The sequence below is a fragment of the Lagopus leucura genome, unplaced genomic scaffold, assembly GCF_019238085.1.
Source record: "Lagopus leucura isolate 7727_CA_CO unplaced genomic scaffold, USGS_WTPT01 Super-Scaffold_100040, whole genome shotgun sequence".
Lineage (NCBI taxonomy): Eukaryota > Metazoa > Chordata > Aves > Galliformes > Phasianidae > Lagopus > Lagopus leucura.
In genome coordinates this window covers 810,808-835,424 of record NW_024962289.1, presented here as the reverse complement: position 1 = coordinate 835,424, position 24,617 = coordinate 810,808, and the positions used below count along the sequence as shown (strand labels likewise).

At 45.6% G+C, this 24,617-nt stretch overlaps 2 protein-coding genes across 6 annotated transcripts; one reads left to right on the top strand and one right to left on the bottom strand.

Moving 5' to 3' along the window:
* Window positions 1-1,261: 1,261 nt before the first annotated feature.
* On the bottom strand, window positions 1,262-5,139 carry TEN1 (TEN1 subunit of CST complex). 4 transcript variants are annotated; one of them, XR_006181202.1, is made up of 4 exons: window positions 3,773-4,433; window positions 3,501-3,658; window positions 1,932-2,159; window positions 1,262-1,718 (listed from the first exon to the last, which is right to left on the bottom strand). XR_006181202.1 is itself a non-coding variant. In XM_042883900.1 (4 exons), the coding sequence occupies exons 2-4, from the start codon at window positions 3,856-3,858 to the stop codon at window positions 2,023-2,025; spliced, it is 381 nt and encodes a 126-aa protein (XP_042739834.1). In that variant the 5' UTR covers window positions 3,859-3,879; window positions 5,111-5,139; the 3' UTR covers window positions 1,262-2,022. The 4 variants fall into 4 exon arrangements, 3 of the variants coding, with proteins under 3 accessions (XP_042739834.1, XP_042739835.1, XP_042739832.1); XM_042883900.1 differs by adding an exon at window positions 5,111-5,139 and having other exon boundaries at window positions 1,262-2,159; window positions 3,773-3,879; XM_042883901.1 differs by adding an exon at window positions 4,903-4,970 and having other exon boundaries at window positions 1,262-2,159; window positions 3,773-3,879.
* A 58-nt stretch (window positions 5,140-5,197) lies between these two features.
* On the top strand, window positions 5,198-23,771 carry ACOX1 (acyl-CoA oxidase 1). 2 transcript variants are annotated; one of them, XM_042883827.1, is made up of 14 exons: window positions 5,198-5,362; window positions 6,787-6,946; window positions 14,260-14,420; window positions 16,112-16,219; window positions 16,690-16,809; window positions 17,345-17,460; window positions 17,685-17,854; window positions 18,157-18,319; window positions 19,129-19,319; window positions 19,516-19,695; window positions 20,288-20,393; window positions 20,480-20,623; window positions 21,019-21,225; window positions 22,046-23,771. In XM_042883827.1, exons 1-14 carry the CDS (start codon window positions 5,251-5,253, stop codon window positions 22,094-22,096), a joined length of 1,989 nt encoding a protein of 662 aa, XP_042739761.1. In that variant the 5' UTR covers window positions 5,198-5,250; the 3' UTR covers window positions 22,097-23,771. The 2 variants fall into 2 exon arrangements, with proteins under 2 accessions (XP_042739761.1, XP_042739758.1); XM_042883824.1 differs by lacking the exon at window positions 14,260-14,420 and adding an exon at window positions 11,219-11,379.
* The last annotated feature ends 846 nt before the right edge of the window (window positions 23,772-24,617 follow it).

Sequence of the window (24,617 nt, the reverse complement as noted above, 5' to 3'; positions counted from 1 at the left end):
CTGTGCTGCTTGGTCAGCCCTTTGGAAGATGTCCTTGGTGGGGGAATTAATAATTGACTCGCTAGCTGGCAGGTTAAAGGCTTATTACACGTGGTGGCACAACAAAAGGTGGAGCTACAGAGACCTGGGTCTTGGGCTGGGCGCAGGACATGGCAGCCCACTGAATGCGGGGTTCCATGGCACTTCTGTGTGATCTAAATAGCCTGTTTTAGGGCATCCTAAGCCACCAGCTCAAACTGTTTTAAAATGAATCCTGATGTTGCTGGCACAGAAGAATCAAAGTAGGTGGCAGAGCTCAGATAAATGTGGATCTGTGTGTCCAAGGCTTCTGCGTGAGTTCTCCACTGGGTTGGAAAGGTTGAGTTTGTTTGGATCTTCATCTGAAAGCACTGCCAAATTTGCTCTACCTTTTTTTTCCCCCTTTTTTTTTCCCCTTCCTGTAGAACTTACAGGAACGCGGTAGCTTGGATACTCGCAATTATCTGGTAAACATGGCCATTTGGCTAAAATTTAAGCCCAGGGGGAAAGGCAGGAGAATAAACAGATGAGATATAAATATAAACACGTCATGACATGCGAACAGTTGACTTATAAAACCAGGACAAAATCTTGCTTCTCGAGATAATGGTTTTGGACTTGGGCTGAACTGCTAATGTGTGCAGAGATAGAGCTTTCAGAGCTTGGTAACCGCGTGAGCAAAACACAAGTCTCAACTATGATCAAAGATTATCACAAATACTGCAATTACTGAGCAACCTCAGGATTGTGAATCAAGCCTATGGCAATATCTGGTGCCGTTTTGCTCTGTTTCTGTTCACTGGATGGTTTCAGTCCATGATTTCCGAACGTTTCAGCAGAGAATCTGAGCAAAAAAACAGAAAAGGCTGCAGGTGGCTGAGTTACAGAGAATTGCAGACAAACCTCACCCCAGATCCCTCAATTTCTGTTGCACAAAAAAGTCTGTCACGCTATAATTTTATTCTCATCTCACATTAGCCATTTTGTCATGTTATTGACAGTTTAATCCTGCTGGGCCTGGCACCATGTTCTTAAGCCAGGCTGGCTCTGATGTAATTTCATCTCCTCTTCTTGCAACTTTATCGAAGCCAAGCAGTTCCTTACACACCCAGACCTTAGGAGGAGAAGGAAAAGGGCAGTTTGCTGTGTCTTCTTACATCACCCACAGTGTTTCTGCAGGGCCTAATGCACATGCCTTAGCAAGAAAGGTTTTTAATCAATAAAAGGCAAACCACATTCTCTTTCTGTCTTTATTTAGGAAAATATCAGTCAAAAGCTTCAGATGCTTCCAAAAATAATGATTTAAGGTCTCCTAAACTTAGATGTGTCAAGGAAGAAAGTCAAGTGACAGTTGTCAGGGCAGTGCAAATATTTAATTTAGAGCAAAAGTCAACCATGCATCTTGGATGCAGGCTCCTGACCCCTCTAAGAAGCAGTCCCAGTGAAGTAGAGGCTCCTTGCTCTCTTTGTTCCTTTGCTGTTCAGTCCAGACCTGAGTGTTTTTCCACGAATGCTCCTGTGTGGCAGCCGAGTCACCACAACCCAACAGTGCACTCGTGGACCCATAGCCATGCAGGCTAACAGACTTTGCACTGCTGCCCTTTACCTCTCATTTGCAGGATGTTGGCAGCACATGCGGATGTGTGCAGATGTTTAACTAGAGGTTCAGAGACTTTGCCTTTTACTGACCTCTCCAAGCCCTGCATTACAAAAGAACTGCTGTTAACTCAAGCACCCTTTTTCCTTAACCACTCTCTTAAACAACAAATTTGCTTCCCAGAGTCATTTTCCATGGTGACAACTAGCACAAACTGGCAGCTCCACATTTACGTACTGGTTCAATCTTCATGTACTTTCCTATTTAGTGACTTCTCTCTTTGCCATGGCAAAAAGCAGCAATGTTTCAAACCCACCTTCTAAATACACTTTCCAAATGTTTTCTACAGATGGCAGCTGCCAGACGGCCGTGGTGGGGACCAGCACAGGCTGGGGTCAGAGCTGCTGTCAGGACGTGCCAGATTCCATCTGCTGCTGCCTCTCCTGGAAGTACTTTCTCTGCTCCTGGATGGCTTGTTCCAGCAGAGGCATGTTCATCCCTTCCACACAGGTCAATATTCGGGCTTTTATCACAGGACTCTCACCTGGAAATATAGAGGAAGCTTCTGTAGGAAGAGAAAGAGAAGTAGAAGCGGCACACAGAAAGCTCCCTTTCTGGCAATGTACACTTCCAGGTGGCCAAATAACCATAGCCTGAGACCTTGCAGGACGCTGCTCTGGCTGCATGCCTCCACAAGCAGCAGGTTAATTCGTGATGTGCTTCCTTCCTTCTGCCTTGTCAGCTGCCAAATGCCAATGATTGCCACTGAGCTCCCTTTGCCAGGTGAAGGCAGAGCCCAGGATACCAAACAGCATCCATCCACCCCATGGCTGCACTGAGCAGATTTGGCTTTTCCTATCTGAAAAGCATCAGGGTTGGGTTTAAGCCAACCTCTGCAGGCAAGAAGAGGGGACAACAAAGCTGGGCATAAAAGAGGCTCAACGCTGCCTGTTGAGCCAGGTTCAATGAACCAGAAGTTCATTGGTGGACTCAGGTGCTGCACTAGGGGCCAAGCCTTGTGAACACAATCAGCCTTGTGCACACAGCCTCTCAGCCTCCTGCCCTTTCATGCCTACAAAATGAGGTCAACTTGCTCCTAGGCAGTGACAACCAAAATAACATGCCTTCCTAAAGGAGCTTTGCAGCAGAGGCTTAGCAGGTGACTCACCAGATGCCACATGCACTGTGGCTTTCCACCCATTGCTGAGGGTTTAAAGGGCACAAATGTGAGTGTTTGTTATCAGGTATGGCCAGGACAACATTTGGGATTTGCTTCATAGCCCCACAGCCCAACTGAAATCCCATGCAAAGCTGGAATAACACTCAGGGCACCCCAGGAAGGCCAGCAGGATAACAACAGAGTGACAACAGGGTGACAAAGCCTGCCCATTTTCCACACGCCCCATCTCTGAGGGCAGGGTGTAATTAAAGCCTTTCAAGGATGGCAAAGACCAACCCAGCCAGCTCCCAGCACGGTATTGCTGCAGTCAGCCACACTCGGAGCGAAGGCAATTGACCGTTGGTTTCATAAGCTGTGCTGCTCAGGCACTTCTGGCTTCTGAAGAAATCTGTGCCAGAGCACCGGGTTTTCATCAAGATAAGGGCACTGGTTCCTCGAGCAGAGGGCAATCCAGCAGTGTTGTGCATTTTCCAGCACTTCGCAGGGGGGCTCATTTGATAAGAGTTGTAGCCATGGTATGGAGATGGATGCTGGAGCAGGGGTAGCAAAACAGCTTCCAGGGCTCCAAAGGTTCATCAGACTCTCAGCATCAAGTGCCTGAACCCACTGGACAGGAATGGAGACTGTGCAGCAGCATTTCTGGTTAAAGCCAACCTTCCTTTACTCAGTATCTAGTGTATCCAGCCAAACAGAGACAGCATTTACCTTCCCTGCGTTCAGCCTCTCCCAGGACCATGTAGAGAGATCCCAGCTGGGCTTCAAATGGTTCCACCAGCGTGGTGTCGATGTGGACGTGGTGCTGGGCTGAGCCATGCTGAGTGCTGAGAGTGGCTTCGGATCGGGCCAGGTCATAGCAGCTTAGCCTGGGAGCAATGGATTTGGGAGGTGCACAGCTGAGATTGCAAACAAAGCCAGGGTACAGGGGGACCAGTGGGGGAGCAATCCGGCCTGCAAGGAGCCCACGATACCCTCCTCACCTGCCAAATGTCCTCAGTGCTTCCCCTTCTGGGATGGAGCTGTTGATTTCCCATGGGAAGTAGTACACCCCAGCACTTGGCAGCATCTCACGCAACCACCACTGGCTCTGCAAACGCAGATCTGAGCTCCTGCTACCCAGTTCTTGAACCAGAACTGGGTAACAGCATCCCAAAACTCCTCCTGTGCCCAGGTCCCCCAAGCAGAGGGCTGCAGGAGCTCGCACTGAGCCCTGAGCATCCTCCACAGCACGCAGAGTGAGCTGGAACAGGATGCAAAGCAACTTCAGCATGGCTTTAGCTTTGCCCAGCCAAAGCTGCGGCCAGGTACATGGCTGTGTCCTGCAGTAGTTCCTTTTGGCATTGCGTTCTCTCCTTTCTAGGGTCTTGGGTTCAGCATGCCATGCATTTATTTAATGCACTGCTTAATGCGTGCACAACATCAAGTACAGCATACTGCACGCACACTTAGTGCACTATCTCATGCACTATTTAGTGCCTGCCCGGTCCCAAATACAATATGCTACATGGAGATTTAACCAATTATTCAACAAAGCAATTACGAAATGCCTGCCTGCACGTGCAGCATGTTATGTGCACTCAGTGTTGCTATTTAATGCACAACTGAATGCATCCTTAGCCCCAGGTGCAGCAGTTATGTGCACATCCAATGTGCTATTTAATGCACAGCCAGCCTGTTGCATACAGATGTAGTGCACCATGTAATGCATGCTTAGCCTCAAACACCAAGAGTTCAATGCACACTTAATTCACAAGCCAAATTTCAGATGCAGCACACCGTGTGCATTTAATGCAATGTGGGGCGGGCACAGCCACGGGTGCAAGCATGCTGTGTGTGTGATTCCATGCAAGCCCAGCCGAGATGCACCATGCTGTATGCACATGTACAGATCGTAATGTGCACACAACGTGCACTGCACACACAGCTGCAAAACTGCATGCAGAGTTTAATGCACTCCTAGCATGCATGTTGCATGCGCATTAAGAGCACGATGCAATGCACGCCCAGCTCCTCATAGCATGCAGCACATCTATTCAAAGCACGATGCAATGCACGCCCAGCCCCAGATGCAACACGCTGTTTGCACACCGAGCACACACGCGCCGCACACCCAGCTGCAGCCGCACGCGTTTTATGCAGCCGCACGCGCTCCCAGCTGCAGCACGCCGGGCGCGCGACTGAAAGCGGCGTGCAACGCTCGCCTGGCTGCACGAGCGCTCAGAGCACGGCCGGCCGCCTCCCGGCCGCACGCACGACTCGAAGAGCGGCGCAGCGCACGCGGCACAGCACGCAATGCAGCCCCGCGCGCACACACTCACCGCGCGGCCGCTCCCGCCCCGCCCCGCCCAGCCCGGGAAAGGGGGCATGGCCACGTCGCGGGCGGTGACGTCAGGGGGCGGGGCTTCACGCGGAGCCGGGTGGAGGTCGGGGACGGACGGGGCCGAACGGAGCCGCCGCGATGATGAACGCGGATCTGCGCAGGGAGCGCGCCGCTGCCACCTTCCAGCCCGAGCTGCTCACGCACATCTTGGATGGAGGCGCTGAGCGAACCCGGCGCCGAAAGGAGATCGGTGAGGGCGGCCCGGCTGCGGGGAAAGGGGTCCGGGCCGGCTCTGCGAGGAGGGGGAGGGGAGAGAGGGGCTCGTAGGAGCGGCTCGGGCTGCCTGGAGGGGTCCGCAGGCCCAGCGTGTCCATGGGGGCGGGGAGCCCTGCACGGGACTGGGGTGAGCCTGGAACGGGGCCTGGTTCGCCATGAATTCCCCTTCTCACCGGGTGGGAGGTGGCTTCCCGCGGCTGTGTTGGCTCTCGTCCTGCACTGTTGACAGAATCACAGAACGGCCTGGGTTGCAAAGGACAACAGTGACCATCCGGTTCCATCCCCCTGCTATGAGCAGGGTCGCCAACCAGCAGACCAGGCTGCCCAGAGCCACATCCAGCCTGGCCTTGAATGCCTCCAGGGGTTCAACCTCCTTGGGCAACCTGTTCCAGTGTGTCACCACCCTCTGTGTGGAAAACTTCCCCCTTATAGCTGACCTAAACCTCCCCTGTCTCAGCTTAAAAGCAGTTCCCTTTGTCCTATCACTATCAATCCATGTAAAAGGCTGTTCCCCTCCTGTTCAAATGCTCCTTTCAAGTACTGGAAGGCCACAATGGGCTCACCCTTGAGCTGTTACCCAACAGCACGCTGTAACCTGCTTCTCTCCCCTCATAATCATGGTATATGGCGCCTCTGAAATGCTCCCATTTCCTTCTCTGCCCCTGCCAGAGTGGGACAAGAACCAGAGGGAATGGCTTCAAGCTGCACCAGGGGAGATTTAGGCTGGACGTTAGGAAATACTGCTTCTCTGTGGTCAGGCAGTGCAATGGGCTGCACAGGGAGGTGATGGAGTCACCGACCCTGGAAGTGTTCAAGGAATGTTTGGATTTGGTGTTGAGGGACGTGGTTTTGTGAGAATTACTGGCGATAGGTGGATGGTTGGACAGGGCGATCCTGTAGGTCTTTTCCAACCTTGGTGTTTCTGTGATTCTGTGACTGTCACAGGCTGCTGTTGCACAACTTCTGTGCCAAAGGGGATGGCAAAAATCTGTAGCCTCAAGGTATCTCCATTCCCAGTCAGTGCAGGGGGAACAAGAGCAGTGCCTTCCTTCCAAGAGCCCGTGGCGATTGGATGTGCGTGAGGCAATCTGATTCTGCAGTGCCGGGCCGTGGGAGGGTGCCCTGCTGGTCTCACATCACTGAGTGAATCTCCTGTCGTGTCCAGAACGTGCCCTGTTTAAAATTTGGCTTATGGCGAGCGCCATACTCTGTGTCCCGCTGCCCAAAATGCTCTGAGAGCTTTGTGAATTCTTTCCAATTTCATGACCTTTTAACTCAGGGTTTCAAGTATTTTGGTACCTGCAGCCTGAGGCACAACAAGTGAAAAGCTGAACCATTTCATGTGCAGTTTATCGAGGACTGTAATAACTGAGTTTGTTTTCCTCTGTCTGTCTCCAGAGGCCTTAGTGATTAATGACCCTGACTTCCAGCACGAAGATTTGAACTTCCTCTCCCGCAGCCAACGCTATGAGCAAGCCATCAGGAAGAGCTCTCTGATGGTGATGAAGTTAAGAGAGTATGGAATTGCAGACCCGGAAGAAATCTACTGGTTCAAAAGGTACTTAGCTGTAGAATGTGCTTTGTGTGTAATAAAATTCCATATGTTAGGGCTGCTCTTTAGTTTTCTATATAGAAAAAAAGACCTGTGATAAAGCCTGTTGAATTCTAACCTATTGATTTCAGAAGAATACCTGTTGATCAGAATATTGTCCTTTCCTAGATTTTTAGCTAGAGATGCCTTAATAAAATTACTCATTTTATTACAGAAGGTCCAAAATGGGGCTTGCAGGCTGAATTGCCAGAAGGTGTAAAAATTACACTGAAATATTTCAGCTTTGAATGGATCTGGTGGGGCTGGAGCTTATGAGAAAATCTTTTAAGGCTGTTTACTTCACTTTGCACTTAGGCCTAATAATGTTGCATTGCAGACATACTTGAAAGTATTCCAAGACAGCTTGTAAGTTCTTGTTGGTTGTGCCTTCTCTGTCCTGTCTCTTTCAAGCTGCTGGTGCTGTAATGGTTCCCTTTGACCTAGAGGCTATTTATTGTATCTGACTTCTCTTTATCTGATGATATTAGCCTTGGGTAAAGTTGATAAAAAGAAAACTGTCTTTATATCTGAGTTTCATTGCTTCCAGCTTGCAGGGAACTTGGTTCCTGACTTTGACGTGGTTCTGCCCTTAACTCTATTAAGCTTTTTCTATTATAATCAAATGAGCTGCTTAACAGAGAGATTGCACAGCCGTAGAACTCTGCACATAGGGCTGAGGATTTCACAGCCAGTGTACATTAAGCAACACACAGTAGGATCACAAGCCCTGTTGAGTGGATTTGTAGAAAAGCTGTCACTGGCCTCAGGATGTGAATATTGGGACTGGTTAATTGAGAACACCTTGGTTAATTGGTTAATTGAGAACACCTTGTCTGCTGTGATTTTAGTTCCAAAACTTTTAATCTATGCTGACCTCAGTCGTGAAAGGTTTTGTGGAGAACCTGGTAAGCATTCTTTTGAAAACTGTTATCAGTTGACAGTGATAGCAAGGAATTCAGTGATTGTATCACATTACAGATGGTGAAAGTTAATGGTGCATATCCTACTAGACAGGAGTTTTCCTATGGGAAGCAATAGGGAAGTTATTGGATTATTTTCATGGAGAAATTTCAGGTTATTATATGCAGTATACCAGCTGATAATTTCTGTGAAGCTTACAGGATAAATGCAGTCTTTTCTAAAAGATGTGCAGCTTTAGCATGTAGCTGACAGCATTTTGTGAAAACAGGCTGCCTCAGAAGCAGCCCAATAATAGATTTCAGTGACTTTCTTGAAAGCTGATGTGGAGAAATGGTTTGGATTTGTTTAAACAGGAAAACAGAATGGTTCTGGTGTTGCAACACGCCTTTAATGAAGTTTATGAAACAGATTGAAGCCCTGGATTCAGCTGTCAAGTTGAATTCACTGTGATTGGCAATCAGATTCCTACATATGGAAGTTCAGGAAGTTTTGCAGTAATACACCTCGTGATCATCCCCAAAGATGGCAGGGACACATTTACTTGTATAGGCAGTGATTGCTAGTGAGCATCTTGGGGAATTTTGGATTCACTGAGGTTTCTGGTACGATCTAACTGCAGCAGAGTGCAAGGAACTGTAGTGGTTACCTCTGCAGCCCAGTCAGTGTGGGTCAGGCAGGCCCAGCCCTGCTCCTTGCCCACTGAGGAGGTCCTTCCAAACTCTTCCTCAAGAGTTACCTGAAGAAATACAAAAGCTAGAAAGCTTCGCTTGCAGGCATTGCTCTAAAGTAAGTGATCCTGTCCTGTACCTCAGTGTCTGGAATTGTTAATTTAGCGTTGGAGTCACAGGAAAGCAGTCTTGGCTTGTGTTGTACTCTGTAGGTAGATTCTCCATCAGGCTAATCTGTCAAATCCGAGTGCCTTTTCCTGTGTGGGTGGCATTTGTTGCTGTGAAATTTGGAAAGAGCTACGTTGCCAAAGTAGGGTGTTACTACACATCCTCTTGTAAGTGGAGTGCAGTAAGACTGCAGTCTGCTTATTGACTCCCTGATGTAGCAAATCTGACTTCAGACCAGCATGGGGACCTTTGCTCACCGCTCGAATTGCTTGTGCTAGGTGTAGCTGTTCACATTCAGTATTGATGCAGTTGCACAACTCAGTCTCTAGAGAACAAGCTGTGTAGGCAGTGGCGAGTGCTAAACGGGAATGTAGAAACTGAGAGAGGAAGCAGTAAAAACATACCAACAAAAGAGAATCTGTTTGCCCTCCTTTTGCAGCCAGTACCTCGTCAGTTTGCCCTGAAAACAGGATTCTCTCTTGTCATTTTGACCATTAAAAGGCACGTTAATCAAATCCTAGCTGGATTAGCGAAGTGAAAAGTTTCTGCTGTAATTAGTTAGCTTTGAGTTCTGCTTTCAGCTTTGCTAACATAGGAAGCTGTTAAAGTTCTACAGGTTTGGTCAAAGAAATAGTATGACTTCCCAACACCAGGATGTTATTAGGTATCAGCCTGCAAAACACCGGTCTTCAGTCTGAGAAGGTATTAGATAAACACAAGGCATCTGGTAATTGTGATTAAATGTACTGATAAGCAATGGAAGTTGCTGCTGTCAATTCTAAGAAGATTTTTCTGGAGCATTGCCTTCAAAGAAGCTGGGTCTGACCTGATTTTTGTGACCACAAAGGACATGCTGCACCTTTGCACAAGTTCTGTCAATGGCTTCTGAAAACATGCAGAGGACTCCTTCCCAGGCTACTCTAAGGCAGTGTATTTCAAAGTCAGCACGTTTTCTCCCTCTTGTCCTCTGGGGCCTAAAGAATGGACAGCTGCTAAGAGCACTGTAGGCAGTGAGGAGCAGTGCTGCTATTGATACACAGATCCTGCAGCAGAAGAAAAACTCACTGAGGAAACTACAACAGTGCTGAGAATTATTCTTTCTCCTCATTCTTGTAGCATATGTAAGCCCCTGATCAACATGGTAACTTCTGCTTTGTAAATCGGTGCTCCTGCTGTAGGCAGCAGCAGATTTGCTGGTAGGAAAAGCATCTGCAATGGTCCCGAGAACTCTGGATGCTGTGCTTGCATTCACACCGCCTGAGAGCACAGTCAGTACATTAATAGCAATGATAGGTTACTTGATGACACTGGTTTTGCTCCTAGTCCATTTGGTATCATCCCTTTAAAATTGTGCATGTTGAACGTGCAGCTCGGTGGTGCTGGTAAAGCTTTGTCCTCCTTTCTCACCTTAAAGCTAATCTGTACAGTTTTCATAGGGATTCTTGAATTGTCAATAATTTATCCTCTACTCCCAGGCAATCATTCCAGGCATGTTGTAAAATACCAGCCACAAATGTTGCTGTAATTTGAAAAACTGTAGGTGGTATCTGCTGCTCAGTGCAGATCTGATGGCAACAAACTCTCACACGTGTTCCCTGGGCAGGTGTTGATACCCAGCAATGGAAGGATGCATTTCCCTCAGAGGTCTCTTAAACAGGTTGAGGAGATCTTATGTGTATGTGCAGGTATCCATGGAGAGCACTCATTTTTCTCCCATCTTTGAGTCTGGGTGGAGGAAGCATTCATTTACAGTCAGTGGAAGATGGAAGAAACTGCTCAGGCTCTGCAGAATGGTGAAGGGAAGGTGCTGTCATTTACTGCCTAGCTTTTACACAAAGAAAATTTATAGCAGTTTTGTCATGGAGTTTGTTTTATGTGCCTGCCATTGTGGCTACAAATCATAACATAATTTGTTTTGATGAAGCATATCTAAAACATCTGATTTCCCTTGCATTCCTTCCAGCATTAGCTTGTAGCAGTAATTTTAATTGAAGGTGAGGTCGTGATCTCACAGCTGATGGGGCAGATAGAGATAATACAGAGCTCTTCAGAAAAGCACTTGGTAACCTAAGAGGCCTTTTTCCTTTTCAGTACATAGTGCTTCTGTGTGTTGAAGTACAAGTAATGACCTCATTCTAGACCAGTAGCAGTTGTGGGGCTGATTACCACCAAATCTGAGGGATGGGGGGAGGAACTTTAGTTTTCCTGTCTGAATTTTAAGTTCCCAATGCATCTTTGTGGAATAATACTATTTAACTACACAACAACAGCAGGAATCACAGGGTGAATAAAATGCCTGAAATCAACATTTGTTTCCCATTAGCACTGCTTCCATTGCCTCCGTATTTGGAGGCTGGTTGTGGAATAAGGAAAGGTGGAAATAGCAAACATAATCTGTCTGGTGCTGCAGCTGGAGAAAAGCCGTTCAGGATCGCGTTCTTGGTGAGACTGAGATCCAGATCCCTCTATTTCTCTCCTGTAGAGCATGCTTGGGCAATTTCACTGAGCCTTTCGGTCTGCACTTCAGCATGTTTCATAAAACCATAGAGACCCAAACGACTGATGCTCAGAAGAAGAAATGGCTGCCTCTGGTTCGTGGAGTCAACATAATTGGCACCTACGCCCAAACCGAAATGGGACATGGTTAGTTCCTTCAGGGATCAGTGGGTAACCTCGCTTTGGTAACTCCAGTTTGTAAGTTTGTGATGCTCCCTAGGTAAATCTAGAAGGGGGAAGGTGAAATAGTTTGGTTAACCGTTGTTTTCTGCCTGACAGCAGGACAGCTGTTTCATTGCTCATCATAACAATCACAGGATTCCTTTTGGTCTTTTCCAGAAAGCACCTCTTAGCTGATCACTTACTTCATAGCTGTTTGCCTTTGTTTTAATGTCAGGAGGTTGTGCAGAGTCCTGGGAGGCTGCATTTCGGTTGAACTCGTTGGAATGTATCAGTCAACAGCACTGTGCTGTGGTTTTTTTGCCCAAGTCCAAGGCATGTACATGCAGAGTTCTTTGTGTGTGCTCAGCCTGCATCGACGAGTCAGAGACCCTCAGGTGCAGTGTAACGTGACAGGATTGCACTTTGTGTCTTCAAAAGTGAGGTATGCTTTGTCCCAAGCACTCTCCTTCCAGATGCTACTCTATTGCAGCTGTAGAGCTTCATGGAAAGATTTTGGTTCCAAAGAATGGCAACATCTTATTCCCACCATTGAGCACAACTGCTTTTACTTCTTCAAATAGAAGAGTGCTCAATGGATAAGAACATGTTTTAGGCCAGAACGTGGAATTATGGACATGAAATGCTAACAAGAATAGTTTAACAAACCATTATTAGTTCTTATGCTGGCATCTGGACCTGGAAAGCATGATATATACAAGCCTGGACATCTGCTGGAGCTGGATGGTCTGTCTGTTGGGTTACAGCCACTCATGGTAGTGAGAAATCTTCCTAGAAGATGCAATGGAGAAAATCCTTTCCACCCTTCTGCTCCAGAGAGAAGTATGAAGCCTAACCCAGCACGGGAAGCTGAGTCCAAAGGATAACAAAAAAAAAAGCTCCCTAACTTGATTTGCTTTTTCACACAAACTGCTTTAATTCAGACACACAGCTATGCTGAAGTGATTGGATTTACTTGCTGTTTCACATTAGATCATTGCGCTCTCTTGCCTGGTGATGGTTTGATTTGCTTGTCGTTCTCACATTTGGTGGTAAAATTTCTATTTTGGCACTTAATTGAACTAACCTGGTGATAGTATGGGCAAGTGAACACTTTCCATACTGAATAATGAAAATACAACTGTTTGGCATTCCTGCTGTGAATGTTGAAGATCTATTTTCATCAGCAAAGCTTCTGCAATAATTGCCACTAAGCTCTACTTAAATTAAACTCGATGTTTAGGAACTGGTGGTGGGGAGACAAGCCTCTGGGTTACTGACTCAAACCCCAGCCTGGATGGGTGGTTTGAACGCAGCGTGGGCCTTCTTGGTAGCCTGAGTTGGTTTTAACTTATTTATAGTGAATGATTATTTGAAACAAAGTAAAACCGAAGCACAGAGCTGAAAGGGAAACAAAAAGGAGTAATTGAAGCACTGTGTTGTTTTTACCTGGCTTATATCTATTAGTAAGTAAGGGTGGTTTTTTTCAGTCTCTGACTGTCAGCTGCACTCACTTAAAATCTGGGATTCCAGATTGAAATATCCACTAGTCCTCAGTTGAGCTTGATCACTGCTCAGCCAGAAAGGGTATAAAGCATTGCTGCTGAGCTTACTGTGTTTGGTATTTGCAGATACCTGCAGATAAACTCACCTTCAGTTGTTAAAAAGCTCTAAGGACGTAACGAGTTCATGTTTGTGTGTGTTTAGGGGTGGCACAGCTACAAAGTACTGATCCTGAATCTACAGCCCAGCTGTTTTAATGGCTTGCATTCTGCAGCATGCAGTATTGTCAGCCTTGCACGTTAGGGACTGATGCTATGTAGTGTATTTCCTTTATATTTGTAAGCTAGGAAATAATTTTGAAAAGAGTTGAATTTTGAGAGGCTTTTCATGTAGATGAAATAATCTCCAGAGGAATGGTTTGTTGTGGAGTGGAGGAGACAAGAAGGAAGAGTGCTCCAAGTCCTCAGAGCAAATAATACCTAAAAGATTCTATGAAGCTCTTACTTTATTTTTATATCCAAAGGCTTACTGGACCATGGAAGCACCCAACAGTGATGTCTGGTGGAAGAGTAACTCCAGTAACCTGTGTTTACATGGAGAGATGTTGAACTTTTGATTTCCAAGTCCAAAAATGTTGGCTTTCTGGCCAAATGATGTTCACAACTTTGGGTTGCGCACGCAGAGCACTGTCTTGTTAAGAAGGCTGTTAAAAACAGCAAGAAGGGAGGAGATGGTAGCTGGGATTTTAGGAGGCTAAGGCAGTATATATGATGTTTATCAGACCTCCTACTAAAAGGAGTTAGGCTCTTAGGCTCTTAATAAAGAAACAGGCTCTTAATAAGGAAAGTCCCAGTAAAAGCCTGGCTAATTGAACGAGATGAGCTGGGACTTTGGATGCTCTGTGCCCTCAAATAATGAAAAAGACTGTGGACTTTGCTCATTCAGAGATTTATTGCATCCAGCCCGACCACATCTTCAACAGACTGCCGTTCTGACTCAGCCCAGTTTTTAACTGAGTGTGCTCTGCTTTCCAAGCCATGCTGAGGGTCTGGTCTTCCTTTTTTGGTTTGGATTTAGCCTTCTCGATTGTACTGAGCATGAAATGACGTGCATGCTACAAATGCATTTGATGTAAGATTAGTAAGAAATGAATTGCATCATGCTTATTTCGAAGTAAGCATGTTTTGTATTGCTCAGATCTGAGGAAAGGACAGTGCTCTGGCTTGCTGAAATACACTTGCTGAATTCTGATTTACACTGTTTTTTTCTTTTTGTCTTTTCCTCAATCTCCACCACGAATCTTCTCGCTCGCTTCCCTCCCATAACACTGCCTTCACACTCCCATCCCATGGCACCTTTTCACAGCTTTGTTCATCGTGGACGGCCTGAGCCTCTGGATCTTCATCTGGGCATGTTCCTCCCCACCCTTCTCACCCAGGCAACCCCAGAGCAGCAGGATCGCTTCTTCATGCCTGCCTGGAACCTGGAGATCATTGGCACTTATGCCCAGACTGAGATGGGCCATGGTACAGTACATTCAATACATGCTATTGTTAAGAATGGCTTTGTATACAAAGGATTCCCCTGCCTGGGAAGAACTGTGTGTGTTTATCCCATGGTCTGTACTGGTGTGGTTGTGGCTTACAGGGAGAAGTGGGCTGCTTGTGAGGTTATTTTTGTAGTAGTCCATAATACCACACTCTGCTTGGCCTTTTATCCCCTGTGATGGGACAGTTTGTAGTTGTAAGTAAAAGCAGACTGAGTGCTCCTCTTGTGCCATTGAAACCAGCAGAACACCTCGTGCTGTGGTGCGACTGTGGTGGTGTCAGTCTGATGACATCTGTGCATTTCTATGCTCACCATTCTTTCCAGTGTGATTTCTGCTTTGCCCTAATTGACAGTCAGTGTGAAGACCAAAGGAACAAAGCTTTCAGACACTGAACAAGATGCCAAAAGAGTAAGAGCTGTTTGTCACCTTGGGACTGACCTTGGATCAGAGAACGTGTGGATGGCTTGGTTGCAATGCTCATGTTTTGTGGGGTCCCCAGTTTTTCAGCTCATTCTTATGTGTTTGTTTTTTTTTAATTGGACCACAACAATTTTTTATGTATCTATCTGAAGTAGGTTTTGTTCTTTATTGCTACTTGTTTGCTTTCAAGCTTTGAAATGGACTGTGACAACTCCAGCAGTATTGATTGCAATACTTTTAATCCGAGTCTTACACCTTGGGAAACTAAGTTTGACACCTGAAGGTTGCAGATAAGAATTACTCTGTAAAAACGAGCAGGGTTCACCTTTGTGCTGAAGGGCAGCGTGGAGACTTTATGAAGCACAACACAGCTGCAAATCTGTGAAGAATTCCTTGCATCTAGTGAGGTTTGAAGACTTTACCAGCAGAGTAAATGTTAAGCTGCCCATGGAAGCCTACCATTAAGCTCTGTGCTTTGGGAACATGCAGTGCATCAAGGTGATGTCCTTTTTTTTCTTCTTGAAACTCTGGTGTAAAGTTGCTGGCTCTGCTGTGCTTTGTCAGTCCAGGCTGTCACGAGTTTTGCAGCTTGTCCAGTTTAAAATGTAGTCACAGTGATTTTTTTCACTGATGCAGAGGCTGCCACTGCTGAGGCAGGTTTGTGTGAGTTGTGGAGCAAAGGGTTGAAGGCAGAAAACTGTTTGTACATGGAGTTGTTGAGGTATTTTGCAGTCTGCTTATCTGACTGCATCAGTAACAAATGCATGCCCTTACTTGTTATCTGGGAGCTATGAATGACAGATTGCTCCATCAGGAGAGGAGGATGTAGTCCTGAGATGATGGGTGCAATTGGTTTCATCTTGTGGCTGAGAAGTGTGTTTGTTCATTTTGCACTTAATCAGCCTGCAGTTTTAGTGAAAGCCAGGTAATCGTAGTGATGTGGACCTTGTTATTGACAAAGGGCTTCTGGTATGTAATAAGAAGCAGGTGTCAGATTGGAGGTGCTTGGAAACCAATTTTAGACCACTGAAACAATAATATGTTTTCAGAGAATTGGCTTCAGATCCCAGAGTATGATCTGAATCTCATTTATTCTTCAATTAATTAATATTTAATCCTTTAGAAAGCCAGAAAGTAAAGTTAAAACTTGTCCATTGCTACTGGAGTTCAACTTTCCATTGCTCAGTTCAATTATTACTTGTTTTCTGACTGACTTTCTGCCAAAATAATGCGTTTGCTTGTTTTCAGGAACTCACCTTCGGGGTCTAGAAACTACAGCCACTTATGACCCTGCTACCCAGGAGTTCATCCTCAACAGCCCCACTGTGACCTCCATTAAGTGGTGGCCAGGTGGACGTAAGTGTATCTGTATGAACCTTCAGGATATGTGAAAAACTGAGGCAGTGCTGACATGTATCACAGCAACAGAATGATGGTGGAGGCTTGGTGCGAGGAGCTGCCCTTTGCACTAGTAACAGATTTATCAGGGCTTACATAAACTTCTGTGCTCTGGATTATTGCTCTGAATCATTCACTCTGTGCAGATTTGGTATATTTTTCTCTGCAGTGTTAAATCTTAGTGAAGCATTTGAGGCTTCAGTAAGAAACTTCCCTTGGCCTTACTGCCAGCTGTGCCACGGCTCAGTGTTGTATAGCCTAAAGAATAATAATTTGCAGGCATAGGCAACCTTGTTTGTCTATCTGTGGAATCTGGATGGTAATCAGTGCTATTAATCTAATAACATGAAAAATGTTAACTTTGCATCCTGCTTTAAAGGAAATAAGACTTCTGTGTGTTGCCTTTTTGACTCCCACTCCTTCTGTAGTTGGAAAGACCTCGAACCACGCCATTGTTCTGGCTCAGCTCTACACTCAGGGCCAATGCAAGGGACTGCATGCCTTCATTGTTCCCATACGGCAGCTGGGCACCCATGAACCTTTGCCAGGTAACAAATTCCCTTAAGGATTCAGTGCTTGTGGGGCATCTTCATTTCTGTTTCTCTTTGGCTACGTACAGCCATGTGTGTCTTGTTAATGAGCAGCTTATTGCACTCGCTGGTTTTAGTGGGTGGTGGATTGTAGACCACAGGACTTGAAACTTCAGGAGTCTTACTGGTGACTGGGCTGCTGCTGACTTCCATGTCATTTTTTCAATGTGAGGGTCAGTCTGGAATTTGATTCTGTTCCCTTGTTTGCCAGGTAGGGATTCTGTGAGGCAGCACATGCTTCTACATCCTGAAAAGGGCAAAATAATAGTTAGAATTGAGATGGATTATTTTTAGAGATGACTACCCCCAGTCACTATACAGTAGGAATGCATAAAAACAGTGAATGCCCTTTGTTTTGATGTTGGTTTTTTTTTTGCCCATTAAGGTCCTACTTAGCTGTTGGTCCTTACAGCATCAGGGCTTTCTTGAAGGCATCTTAAACCTCGTGTGAAGTGTTCCTCTTTTGTAATGCAAATGGCTCTGTGTGTGGCAGGGATTACAGTGGGAGACATCGGGCCCAAGTTTGGTTATGATGAAATGGATAATGGCTACTTGAAAATGGACAACTTCAGGATTCCTCGGGAAAACATGCTGATGAAATATGCTCAGGTAAAGCAGTGAATTTCAGCAGATGCCATTAAGAAGCGATCCTTCAAGTACTGTAGTTGCACAGTGCCTTAAAAGGCACTTAAGGCACTGTGAGTTGCATGTTATCAACTCCTTGTTTAGGTGGGCTGCTTGGAAGTACTTTCTGAGCTTCGAGCTTGAGATACGAATGTGTAAAAGGGAGAAAGCTTTAAAAATCAACAGGCTGTATTTTTTTTTTTTGGTAGGTTGAACCAGATGGCACCTATGTGAAACCTGTCAGTGATAAGCTCACCTATGGGACCATGGTGTTCATCCGCTCTCTGATTGTAGGAGATTCAGCTCGCTCCCTGTCCCGGGCTTGCACCATTGCCATCCGCTACAGTGCAGTCAGGCACCAGTCTGAGCTAAAGCCTGGGTAAGTGCAGTGAAATAAAAGAGCAGCTTGAATGCTGACAGAAAATTCCTGAATACTGGAGGGGGAAGGCACTCTGACGTTGTTTGCTTTGGCGTTTGATAGTTTGCAAACAGTTTCACATTGCAGAGTGAGTAATCTCCTGTACTTGACTGCCCTTGCCCTGCCGGAGACTTTCGTTGCACAGTCTGGGATGCTCTGATGTGAGACAGATGCAGCTGCTTCTGTTGAAGTGGAGTTGAATAGGAGTTACGAGCAATTTGCCAGTCGCTGGCATGCTATAACTCATCAATCTTTTGCTCTAGGGCACCAGAACCCCAGATTTTGGATTATCAGACCCAGCAGTACAAACTGTTTCCACTTCTGGCAACAGCATATGCTTTTCATTTTGTGGGAGCCTACATAAAAGACACGTATCATCGTGTTAGTGGGGACATCAGTGGTGGAGATCTGAGTGAGCTGCCAGAGGTACTGTATGCTTTGGGAATTGGGGGGTTCTGATTTTATCTGAGAAGTGCTTACAGCATTGGGAGGACAGGCGTCAAGCCTTTTTTGTTTTCACTCCTGAGATGTCTTGTAATTTAGATTCAGTGAACACAAATCTAGTGTGTGCGTGGGACTTATTCTGTCTTGTTTGCACTGTTCATTTAGCAGTGCTTAACGAGAAAAAATAGATTGCAAAGAAGGCAGAAGGCAAGTGTGTGTGTATATATAATGTAAAGGTATTATACAAATATCATATATAAAAATTCACTTTCCAGGAGTGACAGCTTATCATAGAATCACCAAGGTTGGAAAAGACCTAAAAGATCATCCAGTCCAACCGTTCACCTATTCCCAACAGCTCCCACTATTGGGACCTATCCCTCACTTGAAAGTGGAGAGTGGGCTTAGGTCTGTGCTGTAGCTTGATTGTTCTTCCAAGTGAGCAGAGTAGAACTGACGTGTTATCAAAGGTATCGAGGGATTGCTGTTGTAAAATGTTAGTTTTCAGCTAGGGATTCTGTTTGAGAAGCTGATGTGACAAAATACAATTGAAAACAGTCTTCTATCTTTACACGTAGTGTAGAAAGGATGGGACGCTCAAGAGAAGTCTTTACAAGTGTGGAAGCTTTCATATAAATGGTTCAGCTCAGGAAGGAATCCTTACAAACAGAACAAGACCCCGTGGGGTGGTGTTTTTTCTTTTTTCTGGGAGCTGCAGTGCTTAGTAGGTACGTGTGCAAGGTAATAATGGAATACTAAAATAGCTAACTTGCTTTCCTTTTGCCCATCAGCTGCATGCCCTGACAGCAGGGCTGAAGGCATTCACTTCCTGGACTGCCAATGCTGGCATTGAGGAATGTCGGATGGCCTGCGGTGGGCACGGCTACTCTCGGTGCAGCGGCATTCCTGACATCTATGTCACGTTCACCCCATCCTGCACCTACGAAGGAGAAAACACAGTCATGATGCTGCAGACTGCTAGGTATGGTAGCTTCCACGCCGTGACTTTCTGGCCTTGGCATTGGGATATTTGCAGCTGGAGTGGTGTATTACTATGGAGCAGGACTCTGGTTTTGATAAATGCACAATACCTGCAACTGTTCTTTGCTACATCGACCTCAGGTAAAGTGACTTCATTGAGATAACTAAGAGTTGCTGTTTGTTGTCTTTATTTTCAGATTCCTTGTCAAAAGTTACAACCAGGTTAGTTCTGGTCAGCGTGTTACTGGCATGGTCTCCTACCTTAATGATCTCTCCAGGCAACGCATTCAGCCACAGCACGTGGCTGGTAGGACTGAAACTGTGCGCATTAATGATCCGCTCAGCTTGGTAGAGGCCTACAAAGCACGTGCAGCCCGGTGAGTTTGTGCTTGTTAGACTGAGCAAGGCCCTAATGAAGTCGGGTGTGTTGGCAGGTGGTGGTGTTGTGCTGCTTGTTTGTGTGAGGTTCTCAAGGTACAGTTTGTAAAGCTTTGCTTTGTGTGCCACTTTACCAGGCTGGGACAGACTGAAGGGCTCGGAGGTTACAGGAGGCTACATGGCAGCCTGGTTACTCTGAAATGTCTTTCTCATTTCAATATAAAGTATATTCAAGCATACAAATAATACCAACGTTGTTTAAACTGCTCAGTGATCTATCTGGAGAGAAACAATCCTGATACTAAAATGTGTTGTGAAGGAAGTATGAGAGTAGAACAGATTACCTACACATGAAGAGGTATTCAAGCACCAGTGTTTTGTTGTTAAGTGTCTTTTTCTCCCTACACAGCTGTGTTGTGACTGCACTGATGGTAGGTGTTCTAGAACTAATGCTTGCCCCAGGCTATGTATTCTGGTTTCAAGCATAATCTCTGAGTTCTTATATGTTAGATTAAATTCATATGAATTTGGTGTATGTCATCTTGTTAAAGTGGTGTTATTATAGAACCTGTTTTTCTTTTCCTATAACAGGCTCGTGGAAGCTGCAGCAAAGAATTTGCAAGCTGAACTGAATCACAGAAAGAGCAAAGAGGATGCGTGGAACAAAACTTCTGTTGACCTTGTGCGAGCATCTGAGGTCTGTGATGTACTTGGTGAAGAGGGGTGTGATAGGACTGCTCACCCCTTCGTGGACCTGGCTCACCTTCCTCCTGTCTCTTGTAGGCACACTGTCACTACGTAATTGTGAAGCTTTTCACAGCAAAGCTGTCTGAAGTCAGTAATGCAGCTGTCTGTGCTGTGTTGACTGAGCTGTGCCTCTTGTACGCGCTGTATGGGATCAGTAAGAATGCAGGGGATTTTCTGCAGGTTGGTGTCTTTCTCCAGTACTCTTCAGTCTCTAGAGCCAGAGTTCTTGTTCACAAAGATGCTTCAAATGCAGAGCTGCACAAATGGTTAGGCCTAATGTTTTGACTGCTCACTTAAGATCAGTAGCAATGCAGTTCTGATGGAAGGCTCTTATGAGGTTTCCCTTGTTTTCCGACAGAAGTAGAGTTGGATGATAAATGGTAACTGTGCCAGGCATCTTCTCATGCTTGTACCCTATGACAAATCGCCACTGGGGTCAGGGGGAAATCTTGCATCTGAAGAACCACTGGATTTTTGGGTGGGGGAAGGCTAACATGTTCTGAGGGGGGTAAGGTTCTTGTCACTTGCATACTGGGGTGATAATCTGGTCGGTTGGTCTGTTTTCTTTTTCCAAGGCGGGTATTTTGACAGACACCCAAGTTACTCAGGTGAACCAGCGTGTGAAGGAGCTCCTGGCTGTGATTCGTCCCAATGCAGTAGCACTGGTAGACTCCTTTGACTTCCACGATATTCATCTTGCATCTGTGCTTGGCCGGTATGATGGCAATGTGTATGAGAACATGTTTGAGTGGGCAAAGAAATCCCCACTCAACAAAACAGAGGTAAGGAAACCTTATTTATTCTTAGGTTTTGTGTGTCCAGGAAATAACTCAATTGAGAGTTGTTAATTTTGCTCTAGTTATTCATCTCAGGGTGGGGAGGTGCCGAAATCACTGGTGTTAGTGGACCAAAAGTAGTTACCTGCTTCAGGTCCTCTGCTTTCAGCATACTTTGTAGCTACACTCCCACCTGTACCTCACATGCAGTCCTGCAGGATGCTTTTGAGCCCCTCAGTTGCATGTGGGAATCATACTCTGCCTAGAGATCCTACTGGGTAATGTAATGGAATTTAAAAACCGTTGTCCCTTGCTCTTAATTCTGTTTAGTGACAATAACTGTGGAAGCCTACCTCTTCTCTGGCAAATCTTCCAGTGCCTCGAGGCAGCAGCAGTGACTGTAGAAGGAAATCTGCTCCCTTGTAGTGCTTTGAAGATGGCAGGTGCAAAGGCTGTAGCCACAGCTGAGCTAATAAAAGAAACTAAACTGGTTAAGAGTCAGTGTCCCTCTTCCATCAGTCAAAACAGAACTGTAAATCCTGTCATAGTGGTCTTTACTGACCTTATTTAAGAGCTGTCTGTGTGGCTATAAAATAGCTTGCATTTTTTCCCTTCTTCCAAACGAGGTAGTGGAGAAACATTTGTTTTGAGCCTATATTCTCATCGTTTGCCATTCAGGCACCCAAGTGCTCATCCCAAAGGACTCAGGTGGCTGTTCTGAGTCCTCAGATGCCTCTGATTCAGAATTAGCTTTACACATCTTGAAAAAAGTGTTTCAAAGTGTGGGCCTGATCTTGCTGTAACCTCTCTCTTGCCTTCTTTACAGGTTCACGAGTCCTTCCACAAACACCTGAAGCCAATGCAATCCAAGCTGTGAAGCCTGCTGTCTTTTTAAAATGCACAATTGTCTTGCCCTGAAAACTGGATGTTTGCGTCCTCTCTTCAGGCACCTGAATCAAACCTTTCAAATCCTGGTAGCTGTAGGACAGTGAATAATTATAGCCTTTCTTTTCACTTTTATAAATGGAGGAAGTGTTTGGGGAGAGTGCCTAGGGATTGATGCCTGTTTTTAAAGTGCAATTATAATGGTAAAATTAACCTTTTAAAATCTGGAAAAGCTTTATGAAGTCATGAAGAGTTGCTTTTGTGAAGCTGATAGGTGGAGAAGTTACTGTCAACTGGAGGAGTAGCAGAATTTTACTACTGAGTAGTTAACAGCCCTCAGGCAATAGCTTGGAGTGAGCAGTTGTTTTCCCCACCCCTAAAAGCATCCACGTCCTGGTGCTTTTTTTTCCCCAAGATTAGCACCAGCTCTCCTTGTTTCACAATTGTTTATGCTATCTAAAGCCTCCTGCATGGTTTTGTGCACAGAAACTCTGCCTGTAGCCGTACTTCCCTAATGTAGCTGGGAAGTAATGAGTATCCTTGTCAGGAGTTGTGCTTCAGTTTTCCTTCCAGAAAACATCTCCATGTTTTCCAATACATCCTTCTTTCACTGCCCTGCAGAAGCTCCCTCTGTGCCAGCACTGTCACCTTAGGCTTTGTTAGCAGGAAGTAAAAGGAGAGGACAGTGATGCTGCTCTGAGGACAAAACAAGTAGTAGTAATCAGCTAGGTGCTGACAATAGACTGTTCTGCCCTTTTAACTGTTAATATTTTCACGATGCTATCTCAAAGCACTTTACAAATGTTAATTATGCTGATTGATGTGGAAAAGTGTCATAGGAGAAACTGCAAATCTGATAGGGAACAACGAAGCCAGTGTTCAAGGGCAGAAACTGGTTAGCCAGAGTCCTCAGATTGTCCTGGGATGTTCTGGTTTTTAAAGGCATTCTTCAAGAAAGCAACAATCCCAGCTGTAGAGTCCAGGTCTTTTCCCCACTCATGCATTTCCAAGAAGCTGTCTCTGATTTGCTTTGTGTTTTAAACATTGACTTACGACTTGCACAGCGCTGTTGGAATGAACAGATCATTTAGTTTTAGCAGAACCTCCCGGTGCCCAATGAAATCAGTGCAATGAGCAAAATTACTGCTTTTCAACATCAAGAACTCTGTTCAGCGACAATAAAACCTTTCTCCTCTGCAGATCACAGAAACTCTGAGCTTAACATGGCAAAAAACAACCCCACAAAACCACCCAAAACTTCAGCATGAACCTGCAGTTCGGAGGCAAGGTGCGGGAAGCTGATTCTCTGAACTTTGGTATTGCTCACTAATCTTTCATCATTTCTCCTGGAGAAGTGCTCTGTGGTACTAACAATCATTAGTCAGGATCTTTAGCACCGTGCACAGCAGCTCAACAGAAAGAGGAACGCTTCATTTTAATTTTTATTTCATTTAAAGCAAACACGCCTTGCGGAATCTTTTGGGTTGAATGAAACTGCTGCTGTTCAGGTTCCCAAATGGTTTTGCCTTCTGCTTACCCAGGTGAGCAGATTGACCTGGGGAGGGATGATGGAGGAGCAGGGAAAGGTTGAAAATTTGTTAATGAGAACAGTGCTAGCTCCATGTGTACAGGTGTAATAAATGACAAACACAAAGTGTGTTCACACAGTAAGTCTTTTTCTTTTGACTCTCCTCCCTTCCCTTCGGTGGATCATCTTTAAAATAAGAGGTGAATTAGAATGAGGTGCTCCAAAGATGACCTTTGCAGAGGATTGTGCTGCTCTCAGGCAGTTGCATGAGGAAATGTAAGGCTTCTCTTTGCCTGCCATAGAATTCCTACAAGAACCCACCTTAAATTAGCTGGATTTTGTCTTGCCTCTCATGCTGATCACAAGTACAGAAAGAATAAAACTGAGAGCAAAACTGCACATGATGCATTACTTGGTCATTATTGCTGATGGGCCAGCAAGCTGCTCACTGCCACTGCAGAGACTTGATATTTTTTGGCAGCAAGAACTTTGTTCTACAAATTGTTTCCTCCTGTTTTTTGGAGTAGATGGTGATACAGCAGCACTCTGCTGTGTGTGGCCATGGGTGAGTATGTTGTATCCTTGTCAGCTTGTTGCTGCTCAGTGCCACTACTTGAATGGCACGGCCTGCTGTGCCTTGCCTTGTCTGCTCTCCACAGGGCATTTCTGCTCTGCCATGTGGCCCTGCATCCTGATTAGGACTCCCCATCCTTTAACAAACTGCACTGGCATCATTTCCAGAAGTAAGCTGCTTCTGCTCACGTATGAGCAATTTCAGTGTCAAGTAATGACACTTCTAAGCTGTGTGTATGTATATATCTATATTTGAATGGTGTACCCCTGAAAATGTGGCCTTCTGCTGAAGATTAAAAGGATCCCACGCTTGCAGATGGATGGGCGCCACAAGTGCTGTGTGGGTCTGTGGCATCTGAGATCTTAAGCCTTGGCGAAATACCTGTCTTTCACTGGAAGCAACAAGCTAAAT